The 27,035-nt window shown below is 38.1% G+C and overlaps 2 protein-coding genes and 1 long non-coding RNA gene across 3 annotated transcripts in view; 2 read left to right on the forward strand and 1 right to left on the reverse strand.

The window, feature by feature from the left end:
• The first annotated feature begins 745 nt into the window (after nt 1–745).
• On the forward strand, nt 746–2,395 carry LOC148731838 (uncharacterized). Its single transcript, XR_016001140.1, has 2 exons — nt 746–1,109; nt 1,518–2,395. It is a non-coding gene; the product is annotated as an uncharacterized LOC148731838 (long non-coding RNA).
• An 819-nt stretch (nt 2,396–3,214) lies between these two features.
• Nucleotides 3,215–3,778, forward strand: LOC148731839 (uncharacterized). The gene has a single exon (XM_088761955.1). The coding sequence runs from the start codon at nt 3,215–3,217 to the stop codon at nt 3,776–3,778; it is 564 nt and encodes a 187-aa protein (XP_088618081.1).
• Nucleotides 3,779–14,056: 10,278 nt separating this feature from the next.
• LOC111333373 (uncharacterized) overlaps nt 14,057–27,035 on the reverse strand; it is a 92,747-nt gene continuing 79,768 nt past the window's right edge. Inside the window, exons 27-34 of the mRNA XM_088759840.1 lie at nt 24,155–25,016; nt 21,684–22,310; nt 20,723–20,959; nt 19,336–19,527; nt 17,529–17,987; nt 15,866–16,030; nt 15,008–15,089; nt 14,057–14,362 (exon numbers count right to left, since the gene is read on the reverse strand). Of these exons, the coding sequence (XP_088615966.1) occupies nt 14,230–14,362; nt 15,008–15,089; nt 15,866–16,030; nt 17,529–17,987; nt 19,336–19,527; nt 20,723–20,959; nt 21,684–22,310; nt 24,155–25,016 (2,757 nt within the window). The 3' untranslated portion in view covers nt 14,057–14,229. The remainder of the gene's footprint in view (nt 14,363–15,007; nt 15,090–15,865; nt 16,031–17,528; nt 17,988–19,335; nt 19,528–20,722; nt 20,960–21,683; nt 22,311–24,154; nt 25,017–27,035) is intronic.

The following is a 27,035-nucleotide window of genomic DNA, read 5'->3' on the forward strand; positions in this document are numbered from 1 at the left end:
TGAATAGCTTGGTACATTATTTGCAGAGTATACGTTAATAATATATTTGAGTTCAAAGCGGTTAAAATTAATAAAGTTCAAAATAGTGCCCATTTTCAGAGCCATGCCTGCGAAACCAGAAAGTTCAAAGTGAAGTGTGCTGTGGCTGTCTATTCATTCTGCTACTCCGTAATAAAATCATGTAGTTATTGGAATTCAAACACCTTATCTAATTTTAATCAGTATGGCAAAAGATTATGAAAATTCATCGTTAAACAAGTATTTACTGTCAGATGATTTGCCAAAAACTGATGTTTGTGGAACTTAATTAACTTTAGATCTTAAAAGTGATTACAGTGAAGGAATAATTTCTGATTCACTTGACAGCAAATCAGTTCTCAAAATTATTATAAGAAACAGTAATTGAATGTACTGGGTTTTTGATGTGGTTTTCAGATTTTTGTATGACATGTATTTTTAAACCCACAAAAAGATAAAAATATGTGTATTCCCTCTTGGTATGTAATGAAAGTCAAATGTCTCTAATTGGATATACTAAAACGGTAAATAGCAGTGCTTCCCTTGTTGTGGCCATCAGCAGTATTAAATATTCAGAGATTTTTCTATTAGAAACAATATGAACTATTGAACAGTAATATTGCTTCAATCTATTGATTTCTGACAACTCTCCTTGGGTGAACATTTGGCAACAAACTATGACTTGGTACCAATAATAGATAAAAAATTCCTCCTCCTTGCTGATCTAATGCAGCTTTAAAACACTTCGTGAAATTTCGGTTTTCGATTTTCTCTCCAAAAGGTTTCCTAACAAAACATGTGTCAGGGTTTACAAAGCCACCTTGTAAATAAAACATATAACATCAGTGGCTCCCTTAAGTTACTCAAGGGCCAGTGTGATGATATTCAAGAAAATTTGAGTTAACATCATAAAACATTTCCAAACAATCAGATCCAAACATTTTTCAAAGTTGTTTATCAATCTCTATTTTGTGTGTTTTCAACTTATAAAGAAAACAGAAGTCAGCAAATTTTAGAATTCTCTTTCATTGGACTTACACTTCAGTTTCAGAAGCACTTTTAGAACTTTCTTTGGCTTGATTGACAGTTACGTAAGTATCTCCGGCGCTTTTAATATTCTCTCCTATCGAACTGTTAAGTTAGCATAGTGTAAACTTTAAGAACTAGTACTCTTTGCTTCGTTTGTTAAACAAGTACCTCTCTCACCTTTAGCATTCTCTTTCATTCAATGTTAGTACCTAATGCTTTTTCAGAATTCGCTTTGATTAGATTGTGCCGTTCGTACCCTCTGAACTTTTAGGATTATCTTTCATCGGATGGTTAGGTTACTATCTGGTGCACTTTTAAAATTCTCTTTCATTGGATTGTCACGTTAGCATCTGGCGTTCTTTTAAAATTCTCTTTTATTGGATTATTACGTTTTTATCTCACACACTTTTAGAATTCTCTTTCATTGAATTGTTTCGTTAGTATCTCGCAATGGAAAAATCCGACATCAGCTACTCGACCAAGAATATTCCTTTACCATTACGCAACCAGTATGTTCAACGTTCCATCGAAAAGACCGCGCAGTCAGTTTTACGCAGAATGCGTTGGAAAGCCCATCTCTTTCTCAACCCCGACACGACCTCGCCCTTGAAGGGAACTTGTGGCTTCAAATCAACCAGCCCCTTCCATAATAAGCTAAAAGAAGACACCGATCACATCAAAGATGAACCCAAGCTACTAATCACCGCAGACAGAACCTCGTGTGGTTCCCTGATACTCTTTACTAGGGCTTACGCTCAGTGGGTTTTATTTCGCACTTCAATTTACACCTCAGAGTTATTTCTCTGTTCCATCATTTGTGTTATTAGTGCTACGTGGCACACTATTTATATATGTACCTTTACTTTTTCTTCGCTGCGATTTACCATCTTAATCGACCTCCAATTTCTCTGTCCGATCTCGTAGCTTAGTCGGCAGAACAACGTTAGATCTAATCGGGAGGTAGTGGGTTCGATTCCCACCGAGGTCACAAGAATTTTTTCTTAACCTTATGTGGTTCCCCGATACCCTTTACTAGGGCTGACGCTCACTAGGTTTTCCATGGGTTTCATTTAGCACTTTAATTTACACTTCAGAGTTAATTCTCTGTTCCATCATTTGTGTTCTTAGTGCTACGTGGCACAACAGTTATTTATGCAACTATATATCATAGTTGAATCGTTTAAATTGCTTCCCTCTCCAATTCGATTCTACAAACTAGATTATCAAGTAAAAAATTGGGAGCGAAGTGTAGACTTTCTAAAAAATATCCAATTTCTGATTTGTTATGGACGAATTAATATGGTATGGTGTGCAATAAAGAAACCAGGAAAGCGGTGTATTACTATTTAATACATGCTAGTGAAGTAATTGGTGTGAAGTTTTTTTTTCTTTTCTTTTGATGTGGCTGTTCATTTCTTTTTAGAATTTATCAAAAGTAGTATGTATCTTCTTATGCACTTGGAGATTTATGATCATCCGTTCGAATAATACTCAAAGTCTTTCTTATAGATTGCTTGAAAAAAAGCTTGTGAGCCGGAACCATAGCAGTAACATGCTACTATCAAATTACCAACAAAATATCGAATTTCTGTATGGTGATCGACATTCAATAAGTTACGGTGTGCAATACGTGCGTGACCAAAGGGCTCATAGAAAGCGTGATCTGTATATCGCGTTAGCGAAGGAAAACTGGGATGATATGATACAGGAAACTGATGTCGATGAAGTGGTTGGTAGGCTCGAAAATACCATCCTAGGGCACCTGGATAGCTGCATGCCTCTGAAAACGGTGCGCATGTCTTCAAGAGACCCGGGCTGGATGACTCCGCTCGTTCGATCGATGATACGAGCCAAATCACGCATATCACTCAGTAATCAAGACCGTCTTAAAGTTATGAATAAAAGGATCTCTGAAGTGATTTTCGGAAACAGAAGGGACTTTATCGCCTCTATTGGAACTCGGGATTGGTGGAAAAAAGTGGATAAAACATCTCAGCGCCGCAAGCCGGTGATTTCTCTATCTCTTGGCCACTACGAACTCAACGCGTTAAATGACTACTTTGGTGACCTATGTACTGACCACGCCTACTGAAAGCCAACACCTCTGGAGGTTAGTGAAGATCAGGAAGTCCCAGAAATCTCAGAGCGACAAGTCCTGAATTCTCTTATGCGTATAAAGAAAACAGCAACCAGACCAGATGGCATCCCGTATACTATATGGAAAGACCACGCCGAGCTATTCGTTCCAGTGATCACCAGGATTTGGAATCTGTCTCTTAGAACACACGCCTGGCCTGTCTCTTGGAAAAAGTCAGACCTGTACCCCTTGCCGAAGGTTGATATACCTGAGGGAATATCAGACTTCCGCGGAATAAATGTGACACCTGTCATCGCAAGGTGCTTTGAGAAAGCTGTCTTAGGAACACACGCAAGGGAGACCTTCGATGAACATTCTGGGATCTCACAGTTTGCATACATAGAGGGAGGGAGCTGTACCAATGCTCTACTGACTATCCAACATACTGTCAATCAATATCTTGATATCCCAGAGTGCAAAGCGGTACGCCTATTCGCTATGGATTTCAGCAAGGCTTTTGATAGTGTGAAACACGATCTCCTCTCACACAAATTGAAGCAACTCCCCCTAAATCCTTTTATAGTTAACTGGTATCTAAGCTTTTTGGAAGACAGGCAGCAGAGAGTCATTAGAAATGGGTTTATTGGAAAATGAAAAAGTGTCAACAAAGGTACCACCCAAGGAAGTGTCAGCGGGCCGCACTTGTTCAATGTCTTTCTCAGTGATTTAGAGATACACTTGGACAATAAGAGCGTGCTGGTAAAATGTGCAGATGATATAACCATTATCTCGCCTGTGATAGGTGATAATGACAATTCTATCGCACTGATTAATCAGTTTTCCCAGTGGTCTAGAAGTAATGATATGTGTAGCAATCCATCTAAGTGCAAGGAAATCATTTTCCGCAAGAAAGGTTGTACAATAGAGTTTCCGGTGGTGTCTGGAATACCACAGACAAAAGAGCTTACTATTTTAGGGGTAACATTTCAGGAAGACAGTAGGTTCATAACACATATTCGGGAAAAACTAATCAAAGCAAACAAGTGCCTGTTCATTTTAAGATCTTTAAGGAAAGAAGGGTACAATCAGGCCGAAATAGACCATCTGTTTCTAAATCTGGTTCTACCAAATATATTATACGGGCTGTCCGTATTTGGCGCTGTAAATTCCGAATTGACAACAATCCAATGTTTCTTAGATCGATGTTATAAGCGCAAGTATACATCCGACCACATTAATGTTTATGAATTGTTAGTTCAACAGGACACACGTATCTTCAAGAATGTTTTTAATAATACAATACACCCTTTAAGAGCTATAATGCCAAAAAAGAAATCAACCAAGTACAATCTGAGGAAAGAGACAAGTCACCATCCTAAAATAAACACTGATAGGTTCAAAAACACGCTTGTTAATCGCTTAATTTTTAAACATAATCTAGTCTTATAATTTTTATCTTGATTTTCTCTGTAATTTATATATATACCTTCTTTTAATGTTGTAACATAGGATATGTGATTATTTATCTTATGACTTAATAAAGATTCAATAATAATAATAATAATACTGAAACCGGGAAAGTGGTTTCTTACCTTATGGTACCTGCTGGTGATCTAATTCTATTACAATTCCTCCTTCTTTTTCATTTTTTTTCTTCCTGTTCTTTTTTTTTCTTTTCAAGTTTATTGAATGCAACCTTGCTATTAATATACTTGTGTGCCTGAAGATATTTGATCCTTCATTTGAATGATAAACACAGTCTTCCTTAGATAGCTTGAAAAAAACTTCTGTTGAACTTGTGTCTTTGTAGCTAAAGGAGAGATTATTAAATATGGTCAGTTAGGGGAACATTCAGTTCTATCAAATAACGAAAAAATATCTAATTTTTGATTGGTAATAACATACGACTTCCAAATAACCAACAAGATATCTGACTGGTAATGGACGAATAAGTAAGTTGTGTGCAATACCGTGTGAAAAAGGAAAAGAAGTGTATTACCATATTGTACTATTCATGAAGCGTACATTTTTTAAATAAACCTTGATATGAATCTACCTTTGTACCTGGAGATTTCTGATCACTCATCGGACAAATACACAAATGTAATCTAGTGGCCTTTACACCATTTCGTACGCAGATGTTCTTGCTGAGATATATCATTTTCCTCTGTTCCTAGTGTTGAATTTCTTGTCTGAAAAATTTAAAATTTTATTCGCAAAAGGACTAAATACATTGCTCCGCAGCAATCATGAACAAAAGCATGCCTTTTCTCGTCATTTATTTCTTTATGTTACTTTTTTTAAGCAAAACTATGGACACTATAAGCACATAAATTCTCCAGCCTGCACTAGTCTCTACTTTATATTTTTATTGTTATTGCAAATGTGATAAACATGTGTTCTAAACGAGAGCTACCAGCAGGGTTATAATACTTTACCCTACATACTACTTACTCATGCGTTGAATGTCCATATCGAAGGCTACATGTCTGGTACTTTCAATGCCTGTTAGGTGCAGAGGCAAGTGCTGAAAAAATCTTTTAGGGGCAATATCCTCCACTTTTAGTGCTTTAAATCTAACAAAACCTCTGCAATGAGTTCATTTTTCTCTAGTTTTTAAGATTATGCCTGCCACTTTACTATATGATGAAATTTCCCCTTACGAAATACCCCAGCGATTTTAACAGAAACATGACGCTTTAGATATCCTCTTAGGCGAATCGTAACGATGGGCGCGCATAAGGTTGCAAATGACGTTAATTGTACAGCCTTGTTTACGTGGAGAGCTATATAGATTTACTTGGGGTTTAAAAATTCTCATATAGAACTGTACTGATTCATTGGCGTCTAATTATAAAAATGTGGTTATTCCAAAGAAGTACTACCGGAAGAGGAGAAAATGAAACTTTCTTCGTTGATGGCACTTTGAAATATCGATCTGCTACACTAAAACGCGAAACAAGTATAACCAAAAGTTACGAAGCAGGCCTACCAATAGGTGAAGCTTTTTCGTTGGCAAAGGCCACCTTACTCAAATCGCAGTGAGTTTGGATTCGGAGAAAACTTCTCTGCCCTGATGTAGTAAGGGGATAAGTTGGACTTGGAAAAAAATTATTATACTCCTAGATGGGAAGGGCATGTATGGTTAACTCAGCCAAAAAAAAAATCTATAACTTAGCGAAGACAAAGTAGTCTTTTACGAATCGTCACTCACATGCATTCAGAGTTCTTTAAACACTTAAAAGGTATTCCACCAAAACGATGCTGGAATCAAACATAACTCCTCATGATGTGCAAGGGGGGACGTTTTGGTAATGAGAGCCTGAATTAGGGGCATAACACAGCCTTTCATAATGGCTACTGTCACGCTTTTGTAATCCCGTAGGTTTAAGACTAGCATATGTGTCCATTGCATTTGCTACTTCACTGCATATTCGGGCTTGCTCTTTGCCGCTTTGTGGACGGTTGTATTTTTCTTTCAGGGGATTTTCATGCTTTTGTAAACCACCGGATTTAGGGTTGGCGTCTGTTTTTATTCCGTTCTCTCCTTCACAGTATATTGGTTCTTGTTCTTTGTTGCTTTGTGGCTTGTTGTGCTTTTTTTATCAAAGGAATTTTCTCCTTAAGCTTGGTTGTAAAGCGACATGGCTGATACCTTGTTGTCTGGCCGGTAACTAGGACTTTTATTTGTCTAAACAGGTTTAGTAAAACAAAGGGATTTGCGTAGCCTGAAAAAAAAAGCATACGCACTACGTTCACGAAAAAAAGTACTCCTTAGTACTCTTAAGGCATTTTACTTTTCTTACCTTTACCAAACCGTTTACAAACGATTGAACGCAGATCTGACCATGTACTGAGCCATGAAAGTGAGCCCCAAATGTGCGTTAAGCTCGTAATGTTAGTCCTTCAGCTTGTAATCGTGTACATTTCAATTACATTGTGATGCTCTAAACTCAATGAAATTAGCTAAATGGTCCAGTTCACGAGAAAACAAAGTGAAGTAACAGTAGTCTTTGGTAATATACCAGAGTCCAAGTGAACTAAAAGAGGTCCCCATATTTAAAGGTCTTTGTCTTACTGCTTTCTTCTTGGATCCAAGAACAGATTCCCCAAAAAAGCCAGTTAAAAAAGCAGCACGATGTAAAATGAAAAATGAACAGTCCTTTTTAAGATTGTTAATATATAGACTGAGACACCCCTCCCTCCGTTTTAATAGTCTCCCCTACCCTATCCGTGCAATCTGAATGCACGTACGTACGTTCAGGCAGTCACGTGACAACCAAACGAAAAGAGGTTAACCATATTCCATGGGTATGGTCCTCTGCCCCACGCGCGCCTCGCGTGCGTGGGATTCCCGCTATTAACCTGCACAAACCTGCACCAGCCAATGATGAGAAGTAAAAGTATCACAGCTGCCACCACTGATGCAGTAACATAATTAATGACGGCGTTATCCTCCGATTCAACTTTAGTTTTTGTAAAAACACTTTTCTTCTGTAATACAGTCAAAATTAGACTAAACAAACAAACATACAAATAACCAAGTTGTGCCTCAAAGTGGAATAGGGTGTCATATGTTTTCCCCCGTACGTTTGATAACGTCTAATGTGAAAAAATGTTCTGTGGGAGGATATCCAGGTTTACTATCTAGCTAATCAATGCAGAGAGGAAATTCACTCCCAGATCTCAAGTAACTTTATTGCTCTTTACGTAAGCTTTAGTGGTCCTCTGATTGGCTGTGGTTCGGTTGATGGATGCGAAGTCGAAGATGTGCACGTGGATTATGGAGACCAAACTGGAATACTTCGAAAAAGAGATGTTGAAGAAAGGAAAAAAGAATCTCAAGTCTCTCTCAAAATACAGTTTTATTTATTTATTTAATAGCTTCGCCAACCGGTAGGGACACCGCAACAGCTTGCGCCTATTACTGCGGGCCCAATAAACCCACCCATCTCATCCCCGGGAGGACATCCATCACACAGTAATCTCGTGTGTGGGAAATTAACGTCTCCTACCACAACCCTGCAGGAGACAGGACCTCCATTTATTCGTCCCTATCCGAGAACACTAGAATATCTAACCATTTCTTGATGTTATAGAAAGGCAGCAAATTCTTCTCAATTATTTTAAGACCCAGAGTGTTGGTCCGGCCGGGCCTCGAACCCTCAACCTCCCGCACAACAGTCCAGCGCTCTATCCATTGAGCTAACCGGGAGGCGGTTAGCTCAATGGATAGAGCTAATTTTCTTTGAAGGTTCTGCTTCCCAGCAATACCTCAGTGAGAGCTGCCAACGAGACTGCTGAGAAAGTATCAGAAATAACTCTTAGTCTTCAACAACACAAATCTGAATATGAACATCAGTGGAATTTTCTTAGAGTATGACACTTCAAAAGTACCACAGCTTCGTTTCGAGCGTCTTCTTTGCGATGAAGTGCAAGTTCTGAAGGAGATCAAATGCGGTAAGAGGCAACAAGGTGCTTTTAGCCAAACTTCACAATTCCTATGTCAGTTGAATGACACCCTGTACCTGATTTTCCGCACATGTGGGTCAACCAAGTTATTCCATAGGCATGAGTAGATGTTACTTGCCTGTCTCTTATAATAGGATGATGGTTCACCATTAACTAGACAAACTAAAAAAAATTAACTTTGCTTCTTTTGAATTTTTGTTCTATTGTAGTAAACTGCCCCGTTCCCTACTTCTTTAACGCCACTGATTGTGAGCCATGCGCAGTGGATTAGTACTAAAATAAAGAGGCTCAGTCTTCCTCCCTCAGTTGCCCATCTGGTACATCTACGTTTGGAGGAAGGGGATCCAAACGAAGCAAGAGCTGTGAAGGTCACATTAAATATTAATGTTTTCATTTGTTTGTTTGAGTCCACAGACCTAGTCACGTGCCTTGACTTAATTACATGCCCTATTGATCATCGTCAATAGGGAGTCCAGTTACGCTGTGTTTACTGACTATCGGGGATTACGTACAACGTGCTATAATCACCTGGGAGTGGTAGTGGTGCACTTTTCATCATGCATGTGTTTGCCTGCCGCTTCGGTTCGTTTGTTTGTTTTCTTTTTCCTTCCAACAATAGTCTACAACATCTTTTTCGCTCGCTATTTTTAGTAAGTTTTAGCAATTGATTCAATGACTGCTTAAGTGTTATAGATAAATTTCCTTCCTCCGAAAGAGATTGATACCTAAAAAGTAACCATTTGATACCAAACGCTGCTTAAAAGAAAAGTGTGTTTAATTTGAAGAAAAGTGAACATTCGAGGCCATTCATGTTCCATATTTTTCAATTCCTTTCAGTAATTACACAAACAAAGTTCAACACAAAAGAAAGCTTTCCTATAGCAATCCTGGTTTACGTCATTGCGATGGGACTCGTGATATTCATCTCCCTGGTTTTAATCTACATATCTTATAGAAAAAAGTGCTACGTGTAAGTTTCTTCTAGCATCGTATTCAATGATTAATAAATTGGTGTTGAAGAGTGCAGTAGGTTTGCTTTCTATAAGCGAATGCCCATTGTCAGCCTTATGTATATAATTACCTAGAAAAACGGAAGCGATCTTCCCATTATGTAAAAGAGAAAATGATTCTTTCCTTCCACTGTAGTTCTTCTACATGTTTTTGAGATTTGAAATTCCAAAACGTTACTTTTAACGATTATCTCATTTAAATTGTTTTCCTTACCTTCCACTGAAAAAAAAACCAAAAAAAACTTAACAACAGCAGCAACCACGACAAAAAGCCTTTAACGTAAAAGGTGCAAGATGTCAAAAACACCTTTAAAAACGAACTCGGGGACTAATTCATATCATCATTGTTAGTATTATTTTTATCATTATCATTGTTATCATTATCGTTTTCATTATTATTGTTTTATTTGACCGCCTCCCGGTTAGCTCAATTGGTTAGAGCGCTGGACTGTTGTGCGGGAGGTCGAGGGTTCGAGCCCCGGCCGGACCAACACTCAGGGTCTTAAAATAATTGAGAAGAATATGCTACCTTTCTATAACATCAAGTAATGGTTAGATATTCTAGTCTTCTCGGATAGGGACGAATAAATGGAGGTCCCGTCTCCTGCAGGGTTAGGGGCAGGAGACGTTAATTTCCCACGCACGAGATTACTGTGTGATGGATGTCCTCCCCTGGGGTGGGATGGGTGGGTAACAGGACCCCCGTTGATACCAGTGTTTACTACACTGAAGGGGCTATCCTGTATAAATATAGATGTCTGTCTGTCTGTCTATCTTAGAGAATTAATGATAAGCTAATGATAGGGGGTGTAAAGTTTTGTAAATTAACAAAAGAGCTGGGTGAGAGCGCTCTGAGCTTTCTAAACTTTTATCAGGATCAGTTGTTCGTCGTCGATAGACTTCAATTTGTATTAATGAGCTTCGCTTACGATTTTTTTTCTTTACTCACGAATTTGGCATCAGCCATGTTGTCACTTACGAATTTCCTTTTACTTTCAGAGGTACCAAACGATATATAAGGAAGGAGTCACGGGTCACGCCCTCGCCTGAGATAAGGGGACTTTCAAATCCTGCATATGTTGGCAACGATGGAATTCAAGGCAGTAATCCATATCAAATGGAAATGCAAGATACTCGGACAACAATTCGGGGTCTAGTAACATGAGTTCTAAGCCCTTTGATTATGCTGATGGGATATGTGGGCATAATTACCAGAGAATAAATAATCAAGTTGCTTAGAAATTGCACTTTAATATTGCCATTTTCTTATGATTCGGTGTGTCTTTCATATTCCTAAGGATAAAACTGTTTCCTAAATTCGAGCCGAATACCGTACTCCTCTGGTAAAATTAATAGCACCGCATAACACTTTCACCCTAACATCGATGTGCATTTCCCATATTGTTTTTCTCTGCATTTCCTAAGCTGCTGCTGACAAGGAGAATTTATTTAACAAACCAGAGCTTCTTTAGTTGGTGATCATTTCCTTTTCTCTCAGCACCCTACTGTTTGATTCAAGGCTGCCGTTGTAAGGAGAAATTAGATGTTAGTTACTCTTAGAGGTCCAAATGTTAAAATTAACAAAAATTGAAAAACAAATAAGTAAATAAAAATAAAATAAAAAAATAAATTAAAAAAAAAAAAAATTTCAAATAAAGCCAAACCACTGAATAATTACCATCAGTTTTATTTCCAAGCTACCTCCTTATCAAACTTTGGCTGCTTCCATTAGGATGCATGATGCGAGATTTATCTTTATCCACGCATAACGAGTCGATGATAACATTTTATCATCAGAAAGCAATCGATCAGTCAGTCGATTAAGGATCAGTACTAGTTGGTATTGGGCATTTGACGACAAATCGATGGTCTTATGTGATTTCTAAATAAAGATTTATAGAAATCGCATCAGTAGTCGTAGCGTTACACTAAAGCTATCATTAGCAACTTTGCTTCCATGTGTGTCAGTTGCCATAGCCTGGTAAAAATAGGGGAAACTGGTGTTTGCAAAAGGTTTTATAAACGTAAAAAAGGACCGTAGAGTTCCTTTTGATGGTTTCAGAATCTCCTCTTACATGAATCAAACGAAATAAAGCAAGTCAATTTGTCAGTGGTAAGTTAGATCCAGAAAATCGTCAAAGAAAGCCAGCGGCTGCGGTATATGTATATTGCGACTCTGGCAATTTCGTCTCGAATGCTGTGTGACATAAGGTATTGAGCGTTACTCTAAAAAACCTCTGCTAAGGGAAAGGGTAAATAACATTTTTTCATCTTCGTATCAAGTCTGAAAATGCACAAGAACTAAAGTTTTAATAGAGAATTAAGCGCATTAGTACAGAAACTCCCTGCGTGGATCCTGAATTTTTTCTATTAGAAAGTTCGGATCAATTGTGGATCTCATCCGTTAGTCTTGGGTAGACCATAGTTGTCTCAGTCTCAGCTTTTCAGTCACTAGTGTTTAGAAAAGTTAGAAAACCTTTTCTACTTTATGAACCATTAGGGGTTAGCATTTTAGTTTCTAATGATATGCAGCTACTTTCTCAACACTATAGGAGACTACAAACCTCAGTTAAAACAGAAATAAATAGGAAAAAGGCAAAACATACATATCTGTGCATATGGCACACATAAAGTAAATTTCTACAACGCCACGATTAAAAGTAACGCAGACACAGATCTTAACAATATGAAGGGCGCATTGAAGGATTGGCCCAAATAATTAGCGTGGATCGGCTAATTCGGCTATCTGTTTCTCCTCTGTGCTTAAGAAAAAAATGTGTGATTGCCATGATTTACCCAGAAATAAGTCACCAAACGCTTAAATATCACACCCTTACTTAGATCGAAATACGCCCTACACGGTATTTATGTCATCAAATGCTGCCCTATTGATAATGATGGTGTAATTTCTTTAGTCAGTCAAATGCGAGCAGAAATCTCTCGGGTAATAATTTCAATGAAACGGATCTAGACATGATGAATGTGAGAATTCAAACACATCCGCTTCTCGTCTCATCCTTTCCCGAAATGTTTTTTTTGGGTCCATAAAATACTGATACGAATTTTTTTATTCCGCCATTCAATTTGGATTGAGGGATATAGTCTATTTAAGTACCTGACCCACGATATTCGGCATGAAGAGGAAAGGGTATAATCCATCACTTTTTTCGCATTTCAGCCTCTTTATTTTATCTTATACTATCATTAATCAATAAAAAAAACATCAATCAAAAACAAACAAACAAATAACAACAAAAAAAAAAAACAAAAAGAAAAATAAAACACAAAATATAACCGACTACACTATAGGCAAACGACCACAGAGAATGGTTCGTGGTACATTCCGGTTAAAAAGCATGACTTAGTTATTGCATTGATTCCTCATAGTACCATTATGTAATAGATCACAATAAATGCGAAATCATTTTATCATTCACAATACGCTAGTTTACTTTTGGAAGTTCATAATGATCACTTGGACGTACAGCATCCTCAGAGATTTTTTGCGTTTTTTACCAAAAGGGCTTTCTTTGACCATTTGCTTTTTTGATATTAACCCTTCGTGCAACCTTTCGACACTTTGTGATAGGTTTTCGATGCGTTCCCTAAGTAACGGGAGCTAACGTGTAATTACCACAAAGGGTTGGGACTCTTTAGATATTATCTATACATTATTATTATTCTTACTATTGCTATTGATACTATTATCATTATAATTATTACTTTTGTTATTATCATCATTATTGTCATTACCTTTGTTATTGTCATTATCATTATTAATGTCATTACTTTTGCTATTATTATTAACATTATTATTATTATTTTTATCATTATCATTAATAATAATAATATAAAGAGGCGAGAACACAACTCCCGTGTCACAGAAGTAGAGCGGGGCACTTTCACCCCACTGGTATTTACGACGACGGGGGGGGATGGCTCACGAATGCCTGAAGTACCAATCAAGATTACATGAGCTATTATCTGCAAAAAAGCAAGAGAGCTACGCCACAAAAATTTCATGGGTCAGAGCGAAAGTATCCTTTGCAATTTTGTGGAGCCAGCTTCTACGTCTAAGGGGATCTAGAAACCCCAGAAGGAGGAACTTGGAAATTAAAGAGCAAGACTTCCTTAAACTCGCCAGCTATTAGATTACCTCTGTTTTTAAAGTAAATTTTTCTTATTAATCTTTTGCGTTCTACATTTGAAGACTCTGTATTTCCCTTGCCAAGAGACTTAAAAGAAGATATAGAATACCTAAATTATTATTATTATTATTATTATTATTATTATTATTATTAAATTTTTGGGGGGTGGCAGTGGAAGGAGCTGAATTGAACTTGAAGTAAAGAAAGATCTGTTCTCATTTCCCGGAATTGTTAGACATATCAAACCTTTCATACGTAACTGCTTTTGTTGCAAATGATTTAGCTTCTATGGATACTCTGACTAAAATAATAACGTCATCCTTTTAATGAACCACTAAGGGAGCTTGTACATCCGAGAGTTAAGGCGAAAAAACATTTCTCCATGAGGCTTCTCATACTGTAAATGTTACTCAACACACTATGAATCATGGTATACAAACGGGAAGCTGAACATCTGGCAAAGAAACGAAACAACTTAAAGCAGTGATTCAGCAAGTACACATCCATCTGTCTCTTCTTCTGTGAATCCGGAGTTATCCTCCCCTCTGGAGATACCATCGGGAATCCCATTTTGTACTGAGTAGTGCCTTTCTCTATGATGGCGATACCTGTGCAGAAAACAACCACAGTTGAAGGTTTTATCCTAAACTATTCCTTTGTCATTTACTAAGCAAACATTTTTTTTTATTTACCCATTTACGCAAAATATGCCTAATTCCTATCGTAAGAGGGACAACGGTTCCAGTCGTACATTTATACTAGTAGGTTTAATTAAGGTTTAAAATCAAAATGAATCAGCTATATAATTCTTTACACTTTCTAGAGAAAATGATGAAGACGGCATCCAACACGCGACCAGGGAAGAATAACAGACTTTGAAGTAATTATACAGAGGGATCAAACTGATACTGGAAAGAGAAATACATTTGTAAAGGCTTTCAGCGGAGCTTATCTCTACCAGTTGTCACATAAAGCTTTCATATCATTACCTAGTGATCATTTGAGATTATGAGATCGGACACCAACCACGGTTCTCTGGGAAAATTGCACTATCAGTAGGCCGATATTGGCAGACTTTATATACCAAGATAAAATGATGAAAGAGGTCTCGATCACCTAGAGATGAGACCGGCAAGAGTGACTACCCAAATTCGCATAGATAACTTCTTGAAAGGAACTAACAATCAATTATATAAATCTTTACGACAATTTCCAAATGAATTATATCTTCAGAACTTCGCGGCTTAACATACCTAATGTAGGTAAAGAGAACAGCGGCGATGCCGACAACAGCCAATACTGATACTATAATATAGGTGGTGACGCTGTTTTTGTCTGTTTCATTAAGGAAGTAAGAATAATGTTATTTATCATCACTGAATTCGTTGACAATCTCAACTATGACGGATAATGGCAAAGGCAATGACAATAACAAAGACTTAAACAATGTCAAAGCGAAAATGGCAATGACAAGAGCAATGGTAAAGACAAACATAGAGACAAGGACATATTCACCATGAAGCCGAAACAGCTTTTAATACGGACATACGTTTTGATCAGGTGGTGTGCGCACTCTGATTGTGTTTCATCATGGTCGTAAAACTAAAAGTAAGTCATTTGTATCCTGTCGCACTCGAGTGTATATCTTCGGTGGCAGCATGATAGCGTGAATATATAATGGGGATCCATTGACTGTTGCCGTTCCCCCGAAAGTTTTAATGGTATTAAAAAAGATGATATGATCTGTCAAAAATTTTCCAATTTCATTCCTTTCACCGCCATTTTGAATATAGTGCTACCACAGTGTAACGTAGTTGGAGTGCGCGCACCGCCTGCTTTCTTACCTTAACCCTCACTACCGGAAAAAAACAAAACAAAGCAAAACAAATCGAAAGAAAAACAGTTAAGTGCATATCGTGCCTATGTGTATCTAGCTCATCCAGAACGGCTTAGAAAACTAACACCAACAACAAAACTAGACAGATGAATAGAGCTACAACAGTTACAACGCAACAGCGATAATGACAATAACAATCATAACGGTAAAGATCTGCAATGCATAACAGTAATGCATGATCTGCGGTGCATCAGGAATCCTCAACCTATTTTACCTTGGACACAATCGTCTTTTGCAGAGGCCCCAGTGTTTTGAGTTGATTTCCCTTCTTTGCATGCTGTGCAGTGGTCCTGTCCTTCCTTGTCTTGATAGCTACCTTTATCACACTTTTTACATCGGAGACTCCCCTTATCGTGGAAAGTACCAATTGAACAAGCCACTAAAAGATTCATAAGGAAGCATCTTTGACTGTGAGCTCCTCGATTAATAAAGGACCATTCCTACCTTTTTTTTAAGAAAGTAATTCATCCATTAAAAATCACGCTCGTACGGATAATATTTGCAAAGATAACGTTTTATCCATCATATGGCTTAGGCATGTCGCCGATATAAAGTTCTTTGATTGGGCTTTGATTGGGTAAAAACAAGAAAGAGCAAAGTAGCACTTTAGGAGGGAGGAAAAAGGCCGTAGAAGGACAAAATGATTATCCTGAAAATTCGAGTGGACGAAAACGATGAGGGCCTAAAAAACCTATTAGGATGAAATTTTATTCCCAGCTGCTACTAGAAAAAACATTCGGACGAAAAGCAACGGAGGCTCAAACTTCCTATGACAGCATGCCTTATAGACGATGGTAACAGCCAAGACTACATTCAAGTTCACATCCAAGAAACAAACCAAAAAAATAAAAAAAGAAACAAGAACAACAATCACGGGAAAAAAGAAAAAAAAGAAACAAAAACAGCAACAGCAACGACAAGGAAGAAATCGACTATTTTTGGGAGCAAAGTTTCGGGAGAAGCTGAAACATCTAACATTTATAAGCCCACGATAACTTCCAAATGTCAGGACCATCATTTTCGCTTGCTCTCCCGCGTTGCACATTACTTCTGAGGTCAAAAATGGGACGGGCTGTCGTAGGTAGAGATGGTTAACGTCAGTTTTAGTTTTATAGTTTTTTTTAATTTTAACGACTTTTCCGAGTGGATTTTAGACCCGGAAAGGGTTAGTGCGAACGGGACAAACGAGGTCCCATGCGAGGCACCACCCCCTTTCCCCAATTCACCCTGGATAGACACTGCACAAAGATAGACCACAACACCGGGCACTACATGCCCTTCTCTTTTCGAAGAGTGTGTGGGTTCTTTAACGTCCCACAAATTTAAACACATATAAGGGCTTGTGAGACGGGACCTCCATTTATCGTCCCTATCCGAGAAGACTAGGAAGTCTAACCGTATGCAGATATTATTACAAAGGCAGCACTTTCTACTAAGTTATTTAAAGACCCTGAGTGTTGGTCCGGCCGGGGCTTAAACCCTCGACCTCCCGCACAAGAGTCCGGCGCTATACCAATTGAGCTAACCGGGAGGCAGTATTCACCACTACTGACCACAGTCCACCTTAGGACTATCCTTACTCAGACGCTCAGACTACGCAATCAAATGCCAACCCCGGGTTCAACCATTTATAAATTTAGTGTATTATAACCACCTGATGACGCATGATTGATAAATTTAGCCAGTTCTGACAATATTTTGCTGACTTGGCATCCGTGGGAAGTTTGGAGAGCACTTCGAGAGCTGCACCTCGAGCAACTCTTACGCTTCTCTCATGCTTTCCAAACTTCCCATGTACATCCATAACTTGATGAAAGCACGTCAAGCATGAAACAGTTATTGAATATGTTTTCTTGTTTTTAAGCATCATAACTTACCACATCCTTTTTCATCACTACTCGTAACGAAACCTGCATCACACACAACGCTAGTGGACAGAAGTAGAAGCGATGATCTATCAGCTTTTATGTCCATTCCATGTAGGGTTATCGTGAATTGTCCTGTGGCGACGGCATACTGCATCTGAAATAACACCGCCGCACTCTTCTCCTGCACGTCATCATAAGTCAAATTAGATGCTCTGAAGACCATCAGTGAGAAAGTTACTCTCATGAATGGTTTTGCAGTCCTTCTACTTTGATTTGCCGATATCTGGCACTCGGGAATTTCTATCTCTTGTACTTGGCATGCTTGACATCCGGGGACGGTTGAAAGGGTAGCGGCAGTTTCCCCTTCGATTGCTGAGCGCAATTCACTGTGACTTTGACTGCCGTTGCACAATATTGCAGGAAAATCAATAGAAAAGCGATGTTTTATTTCTTTCGGTGCAGCTATCCCTAAATATAAGATAACATCAGAAACAGTTGACAGGCGAAGAAAGAAAAAGAAAAAGTAACAAAAAGATGGTGAAGTACAGTGCCGCGTTGACATAAAATATTTCAAGTGCTTGGCTTATTGTCCCTTTTCTTATTGCATTGGTGAGTGATAATGGTGTCAGCTGATAACAACTAAAAGTTGAAGCAAACCCCGTGATAATGATAAAGATGATGATGAGCCCTTTTATAATAGTAACAACAATATCAATAATAATAATAATGACCCTTATACCCTATAATCCCCAAGAAATATTGAGATTTATCATAACATCTATGATAAAATACTTGAAAACCGAAATATACATTAAATTATTAAAAATTTGTTCAAGCTTAACATGCGTATCTCGAGTTATGGATGCACGGGGGAAGTTCGGAGAGCGTGAAATATGCGCAAGAGTGGCTCGAGGTGCAGCCGAAAGCTACTCTAACGTTTAGAGGGCTCTCCAAACTTCCCGCGTGCATCCATAACTCCATATGCGCACTGCGAAATGCATAAACAAATTCTTTTACAACAGAGCCACAACAAGAAACTGCGCGAAGAAGCTTTAATTGTAATAGAGTGCAAAATTCTAACAACGCACAAAAAATTAAACAAACGTCCCTATTGGTTGGAAAAAAACACGCCACATTTTACACTTTGGTTTGAGCGAGAATATCTGATTTATTTAATCGATAATTGTCAATGAAAAGCTCAAAATTGGCGAGAAAAATGGAGAAAATCAAAGCCAAATGCACTCAAGTGTCACGATAACATGATTTAAACGTCAAAGACCCGGGGCCGAAGTTATCAAGGGTTTTGATTGTTCAAAATAATGTTCACGCTGCCGTGCAGGATAAAGTTGTATCGTATTTACGATGCGCAGAAAAATATTTTGTTCGTAGGGGTTCTATAGGACCGTATAGGGCAACCACGCGCGCAATGCTATAATAATGATGATAATAGCCTTAATCGATTACTCCTTCCAGTGGGCCTTTCCTGAAAAGGAGGAAGTAGATCAATTGGAATTATTCAAAGTGCAGCCAAAGAGTTGAACCTGGGGTAATCGAAAACAAATTCAAGGAGCAGGATGGAGGGCTTGATTCTGGGTCCACGAGATTACAAGTAATCTCGACCACACTGTCTCCCTATCACTATCGTTAGTGGCAGTAACAATTGCTCTCCGTATTTTTGTATTTTCAAATGCTATCGTTAGAGGGTTTTATTTATCTTTTCATTAATTTTTTTCATTATTTTTATTTCTGAGAGGGAACAGAGCTAATTTTGCCATTCGCAGTTGAGGTTTTAATTTTCCAGATCTCTTTTACTTACTTAAGCACGTTGGTACTGCCACGTCATCCTCGCCATTCCATTTCCACCCTGTATCAGGCCCACATCTATACGTAGATGTTTCCTCCGCACTGAAAGAGTAATCTTTATTGCAGGACATGATGCAAATTTTTTCACCTGACACTTTACGACAAGAGCGTTTTCCGTTACTGGGCTTTTCTATTACCGGGCATTCTGAAAAAAAAAATATTAAAAGGTTTAATTTGTATTTGTGCTGTGCCTTTTAGCGCTACAGTTTACAATTATGAGCATGAAAGTGTTCTTCGGGAGAATATAAGATACAGTTAGAGAGGACCTAGATTTCTTGATCGGCTCCTCGACCTCTTGGATGCCTTAATGTTTTCCACGTTGTTTAAGGAGAAAAGTTAGTTTTTCTATCATGAAACAATAAATGGAACCTCTTAGGTCGGTAAATGATAAGCATAAAGAACAATGCGGGTACTAAGAGGGCTTTTCTAATCATTCACCAGCTAATGGGACTCCGTGTGAAGGAATCTATGGTAACGAATCTCGCTAAAGCTGGAAATCGGACCAGAAAATCTGGAGCACAGCGTGGCAAACGTTTGTTTACTACGTCTCTGTGCATATAGTAAAAGTAAAAAAACAACGTATAAAGGAAGAAAAGGCGGATGAGTATTATCTTCCGTTCATGCCTTCCTGTTTCTTTTCTTCATTAATCATAACTATTATTATTTTGAGTGTCAGTTATTTTCCCCGAAATAAAAGATGGCATAGTTTATAGGAATCTTTGTAAGAGCGATGACGTTTACTCCAGCAAAAATTTAAGGCCCTTGGAGAAAAAATTCTGGGGTTTTAAAGAGATGTTCCCTGAAGATGACTAACTGTGTATATATTAGCGTTGCGATCTACATCAGAAGTGATTATAACTATTTCACGCGAAAAACAATCATATCTCACTAAGAAAAATGTCTTTCCCGGACCTCCTATAGTTTAAAAAGAATTATGATTTAGACTCGCTTGAACGAGGTAAAAAAGTATTACTAGAGCATGAATCATTCTAAGTGGCGTTTCTAGTCGGCAAATAATTTGTTTACAAGGCAAAAAATGGTAAAAATAATAAGCCTTCATGGTAATGCTCGACAAACATATGGTCGTAGCCAAGCCAGAGTAAAGATAATTCCGTATTCAATTAATTTGTCTTTCATCCCGCAGGGACCCCGAAGGGGTGGAGATAGAAATCTCAGTTCAAATTGGTCTTATGCTTCAAAAAGTTAAAGAAGTCTTTATCCAACTCGTCGCCTTTTGCTCGCAACTTATGGGAGACGTATCGTCGTCTGTATGCATCCGAGATGTTGAAATGATAAAATGCAGTACAATAATGTAATGCTTCTTAATTAGAGCATCTTACCTTCCTCGTTGACGATCTTTTTATCACAGTTGTTTCCAAAATATCCCTTGTTGCAGACGCATTCAAAACTACCCACTCCATCAACACACTTCCCATTAAAACAAGGACTCGAGCTGCACTCGTCAATATTGATATCACAGAGGACTCCTGTGAATCCAGCCTCACAGTCACAATCATACATTCCCTCACGAGACTCACAGTGACGAAAATGAGTGCAGTTAGAGCACGTAACCAGGGCTAAAATAAAAGGGGCAAGATTTCAATAGCTCATACAAAACGACTCTCGGTGGATTTTTTGTTTTGTATGCATTTCTATGTTTGCTTGTCTGGTGTTTTTTCTTTTTTTTTTTGTACCTCTTTCCCATTGGGTTAGCATTGCATTCAATATCGGCGTCATCATCATCGTCTTCGTGATCATCATGATCAATTCTTTTATCCCTTTTTCATTTTTTCTTAGAATAAACTGGAAATATTTGATTCGCAGTTATGTATATCTGGAAATAAGTGATATCACAACAAATAGTTTTTAATGAGCCTGGAAACTTGAGCGCTCTTAATAGCGAACACATTTTCGCTTTCAAAGTTCATTTACATACATAAAACCTGCACACAATCCGCTTTATTTCCTCTCTAATTTTAGATGAGCTATATAAAATTGGCTATTATCTTGAAGAAAAAAAAAATAACGTCAACAAAATATTTAGCGGTGTGTATTTGATTTGCGTCTTTGTTTTCGTCCTTGTTTGACATCGCTTTCACTTTTATCATTACTTTTTTTTATTTGGACAAATTCTTATAGATCGATTCAGCCATAAACTCGTTGTTTAAACGATTTTATATCCGTTATTGTATTGCGCCAACAAGTTTCCCATATCGAATTTCGGCTTTTCTGTTTAGTACCTCGCTTGAATTAGGAAAAAGTTTTAATCATAAAAAAAAAATAATAGTAATAATAACATACCTCTGCATTTAGTCAAAAAGCTCTTTTCCACCCCTCCTTTAATCCCTGGTAAAAAACTCGTCCATGCCCTCAAACTTCCTGCTATAGGCCAGGAACAGTTGTGAGCTGCGTTCCACATGTGGTAAGAAGTGCCTGGTACATTCCAAACGTTGACTTGATGCAGTGTGCCAACAAAGGCTGTTTTAAGGGATGCTGTCTTTTCTTCGGCAAGATAACGTTGACCAAGTACAATCCATCCCTCTCCTCTGACAATGATATTGCTTTTCATGCCGTCCATCGTTTTTAATTCCTTGCCGTCGATGTAAATGGAAGCTCTTTCGAGGCTTCCATCCCATATGACTCCAACGAAATGCCATTTGTCGTCTGCTAACTTGTAATTGGCCATTATTATTTCTTCCTTAATGGTCAGGAAAAGTTGAGACTCTGTAAAGGACAGTATGATGATGTCGTCTGGGTTCCCGGGAACACTATAACTGAATAGCGTGCCTGACGTGTATCTGGAGTCTGCTCTCACAAATTGGACAAGGGTAAGACTTGTCATGTTCGGAATATCTCTACCGTCTGTTAAGAAAACCATGTCCTCTGTCGTATGGCGTTTAAATATCAGGTCAAAGTTGCTGGAAAGAACTATAAAACAGCATTAATTAATCACATCGTTCCCAGCTTCATATACTACAAATAAGTTTGGCTCAAATCAGCGGTGCCATCGTTCGAATCAATTTACCCACAAAACTCTAAACTATATTTCTTCGAAAAGTAATGGCAATGGGCCTCAAAATTAACTTTAGAGATACACTCCATAGGATGCTTGGTACATTAATTCCCAATGACGTTGACAAGCAGATTTTACTGCAAGGTGGGCTAGTTTGAGGAGTATGATTTTTCCACACAATTCAACATGATTTAACTCAACATAATTCAAGATTCGTCATCATAATTATCATTATTTTATATGAGAACGATCCTTCGCAGTAAAGCACTATTTGAGCAATAGTGAAAATCAGACCTGAAAAAAATTTCAGGCCTGTACGGGATTCGAACCACTGACCTCTGCGATACTAGTGCAGCGCTCTACCAATTGAGCTAACAAGCCAACTGAGAGCAGGCCATCAAATTAATTCCATATAAACCCGTAGATGATAAATCAAACAACAACAAACATATGAAACATATGTGTGAACTGCGGTTATGAGACGTATATGAGAACGATCCTTCGCAGTAAAGCACTATTTGAGCAATAGTGAAAATCAGACCTGAAAAAAATTTCAGGCCTGTACGGGATTCGAACCACTGACCTCTGCGATACTAGTGCAGCGCTCTACCAATTGAGCTAACAAGCCAACTGAGAGCAGGCCATCAAATTAATTCCATATAAACCCGTAGATGATAAATCAAACAACAACAAACATATGAAACATATGTGTGAACTGCGGTTATGAGACCTATATGAGAACGATCCTTCGCAGTAAAGCACTATTTGAGCAATAGTGAAAATCACTATTTGAGCAATAGTTATCATCTACGGGTTTATATGGAATTAATTTGATAGCCTGCTCTCAGTTGGCTTGTTAGCTCAATTGGTAGAGCGCTGCACTAGTATCGCAGAGGTCAGTGGTTCGAATCCCGTACAGGCCTGAAATTTTTTTCAGGTCTGATTTTCACTATTGCTCAAATAGTGCTTTACTGCGAAGGATCGTTCTCATATACGTCTCATAACCGCAGTTCACACATATGTTTCATATGTTTGTTGTTGTTTGATTTATCATCTACGGGTTTATATGGAATTAATTTGATGGCCTGCTCTCAGTTGGCTTGTTAGCTCAATTGGTAGAGCGCTGCACTAGTATCGCAGAGGTCAGTGGTTCGAATCCCGTACAGGCCTGAAATTTTTTTCAGGTCTGATTTTCACTATTGCTCAAATAGTGCTTTACTGCGAAGGATCGTTCTCATATACGTCTCATAACCGCAGTTCACACATATGTTTCATATGTTTGTTGTTATCATTATTTTCGTGATTTTCATACTTAAAGAACCTCTTTTCCACCCCCCCCCCCCAAACCAATGTCTTCCTCTCTAGAGCAAATTGTTACAGTCGAGAATCATTTTATCACAGGAATGACAAATTAACATTTGGACCGAATGAACAATTGTATTTGCTGTATTTTAAGAGACCGCATATCAAATTATCACTGTTCATCTATGTCTGGGAGTAGGGGGCAGGCAAAGAGGTCTCAATTGAGTGATGGATTTTATGGCTAACGATTAAAATTTGGCCCTCAGTTAATTTACTTCTATTGCTATTAAAATTAAGAACTTTTATTATTGACCTGTTTTACTACTAATGGTTTATAAGCTAGTAAGTTGTTGTTGCTATTTGTTTTGCTCTTTTACCCCAGTACTCTCAGGGATGCATATCGATATTATCTTAATAACATAATTAATAGTAGATATAAAAATTGATATCTCCTTACAAATCTCACAGTTGTCTCCTGAGTAGGAAGGGTAGCATTCGCACTTAAAATCGTTCACCTTGTCAATACAATAGGCGTTGGCTTCACAAGGATTTGAAATGCAATCGTCAATATCTTCTTCACATACAGATCCTGTAAAGCCAGGTTTGCATGTACAGTTGAAGTCTTCTGAATAATTCTCAGCTTTACATATGCCTCCGTGCTGACAGGGGGAAGAAATGCAAACGTCAATCGCGTATTCGCAGTTCTCTCCATTAAACTGTTCTGGACACTTACAGCTGTACCCTGGGGTCAAATCGATGCAGGTGCCATTGTTCTTGCAAGGGTCAGATTCACACTCATCGATTTGTGTTTCACAGAACGTCCCGTTAAAACCGTTCAAGCAGTCACAGTAATATCCAAGGGTTATGTCAATGCAGGTAGCATTGTTGAGACATGAATTATGAGCACAATCATCTATGTTCACCTCACAGAACCTTCCCGAGTATCCATCCAAACAGGTACAAGTGAAATTGGCTGGGACATCAAAACAGGTACCATTGTTAAAACATGGCCTCGCCAGGCACTCATCCAGTTCATATTCGCAATATTTTCCAAAATATCCACTGCCACATTGACAATTAAATCCTGTTGGAGAGTTGACGCAGTATCCATTTTTTGTGCAATTTGAATTTTTACAATAATCGATTTGGCTTTCACAGCGGGAGCCTAGAAAACCTTCTGGGCATAAACATGAGTAGTTGCCCACGAGATCTATACAAAAACCACCATTTGCGCAGGAGGCATCTTTGCAGTCGTCAATGTTAACTTCGCACTGCGTACCTGTAAACCCAGTAGGGCACGCGCAAATGAAACTATTGACCTGAAAAAGAAATGTCCAAAAAAATGCCAACTCATTAGAGATATAAAAATTTGACCACACAAATTCTAACTAAAACAATGTTATTAAATGAATTAATGGCAAGAAATGCAATAATTTGCAGTATTTTGGATCTACCACGACGGAAATTAAAGTCAGATTTATTCATCATAACCCGTTTATAAAAATAACGCTTCCTTTTTTTTAAAACACAGACAAAATATAACAACATAAGCGACATACTCGGCTGCCTCTGGTGTACCACCGCTTTTTTTATCGTTATATTTTGATCTATTGCAGAATAGACGAACGGCAACATGGTATCTCTTTGTTCAGTCAGATATCCTTTACCGATGTTTCGGTCGAAGACACCGGTTTTCATCAGGTTGGATGGTCTTTACATGCGTGTCATACCGCGCACAGAAATATTTGAACTATACACGCCTTTAATTTTAGTAACTAAACCTCTTCAAGCGGCTGGTACCTAGGCTGATGATGTCCACGGCTGAAATACTGTCCGAAAAATTAATTTCGGCCGAAAAGTGTAGTTTCGAGGAAGAATGCGTTTCTTTTAAGGGCAATTTTTACCGACAACAACATTAACTTTATTTTCAATGTACAGAAATAAAGTCCTTTGTAGCCCGCAGAGTTAGCAAAGCTGTTCTAGGCGGGCTATCTTAACTGACACTGTATAGGCTCTCTCACTCACACACACACACACACACACACACACGCACACACACACACACACACACACACGCACACACACAAACAACAATTAAATAAATAAATAAACGAGCAAATAAAAATAAATAATAAATAACAGTAGTGATAATTATGCTAAAGGTTTTAACTAGGCCAGTCACACAATAGATTTTTCACAAGTGAAAGGGAAAGCTAGTCTATGGAAAGGTGCTTTCCATAGCTTAAGCAGTTCAGGGGAGATGCCATTCCATATTTTCGCACCGACTCTGGAAGAGAAAACGAATTGATGATTTGTTCTCGCCTGTTCTATATAGAAGCTTCCAGCTACTGAGAAACGGGTTGAGTAGGAATGAACCTGTTCAGATTGAGTAAAAAAAATCAGAAATATTGGGAGGAGCACAATTATTTCTTATGTCATTTAACAGAGAGGTAGCCAATTTGAAGTAAAGCATTTTTATCAGTAGAATTCCCAAACGACCAAAAAGAGGAGCACTGTGAGATGTATAATCGGAAAAATACATTAGACAAAGAACCCGTTTTTGTAAAATGATGATTTTCTTTAGATGGGTAATCCCGGCTTGGCCCCAAGCAAAGAGACCATACGAAATATACGGTTCGATGAGCGAGCGATAAATGTTTGTAAGAGTAGTGAGCGGTCCAAGTGCCTAAGCCTCGCAATAATACCGATACCTTTGCTTATTTTCCTGGAAACGTAGTTAATATGGTGCCTCCAGGAGAGATAACCGTTAATTAGAACACCTAGGTATTTAACATATGTCTCACCAATTGCTCCGAGTTACTATCAAGTATTTTAAGGTTTACTTCTCGGTATAGTTTGTGTTAATAGGGATGAAAAATAACGAAGTTAGGTTTAGATACGTTACGAGATAATTTTATTTGAACTCAACCATTCGCACAAATTCAATAACTCTTCATTGACGACAACTTCAAGTTTGTTTAGATCTTTTTCTGCATATAGTAAGTTGGTATCGTCAGCAAATAGGTAAAGGTCAAACTTTTTAGAGGAACGATGTATGTCATTGACATAAATTAAGAAAAGAAGCGGACCAAGTACGGAACCTTGAGGGACTCCGCACACTATTCTCCCTTTGCTAGAGACAATAGGACCGATTTGGGTTGATTGCATCCTGACGGACAAATATGACGAGAACCAGTCATTAATCAATCCTCTAATTCCATCAGTGGTGTAATTTATGCAACAAAATCGAGTGATCAACCGTGTCAAAGGCTTTTTTTTAAGTCAATGAAAATGCCACAGGTATATAATTTTTCATCAATGTTGTTTTGTATATTTTA

The sequence above is a fragment of the Stylophora pistillata genome, chromosome 5 (assembly GCF_964205215.1).
Source record: "Stylophora pistillata chromosome 5, jaStyPist1.2, whole genome shotgun sequence".
NCBI lineage: Eukaryota > Metazoa > Cnidaria > Anthozoa > Scleractinia > Pocilloporidae > Stylophora > Stylophora pistillata.

Bases quoted from the DNA above. Each gene is read 5' to 3' on its own strand.
- LOC148731839 (XM_088761955.1), top strand. From the start codon at position 3,215: ATGCGTATAAAGAAAACAGCAACCAGACCAGATGGCATCCCGTATACT.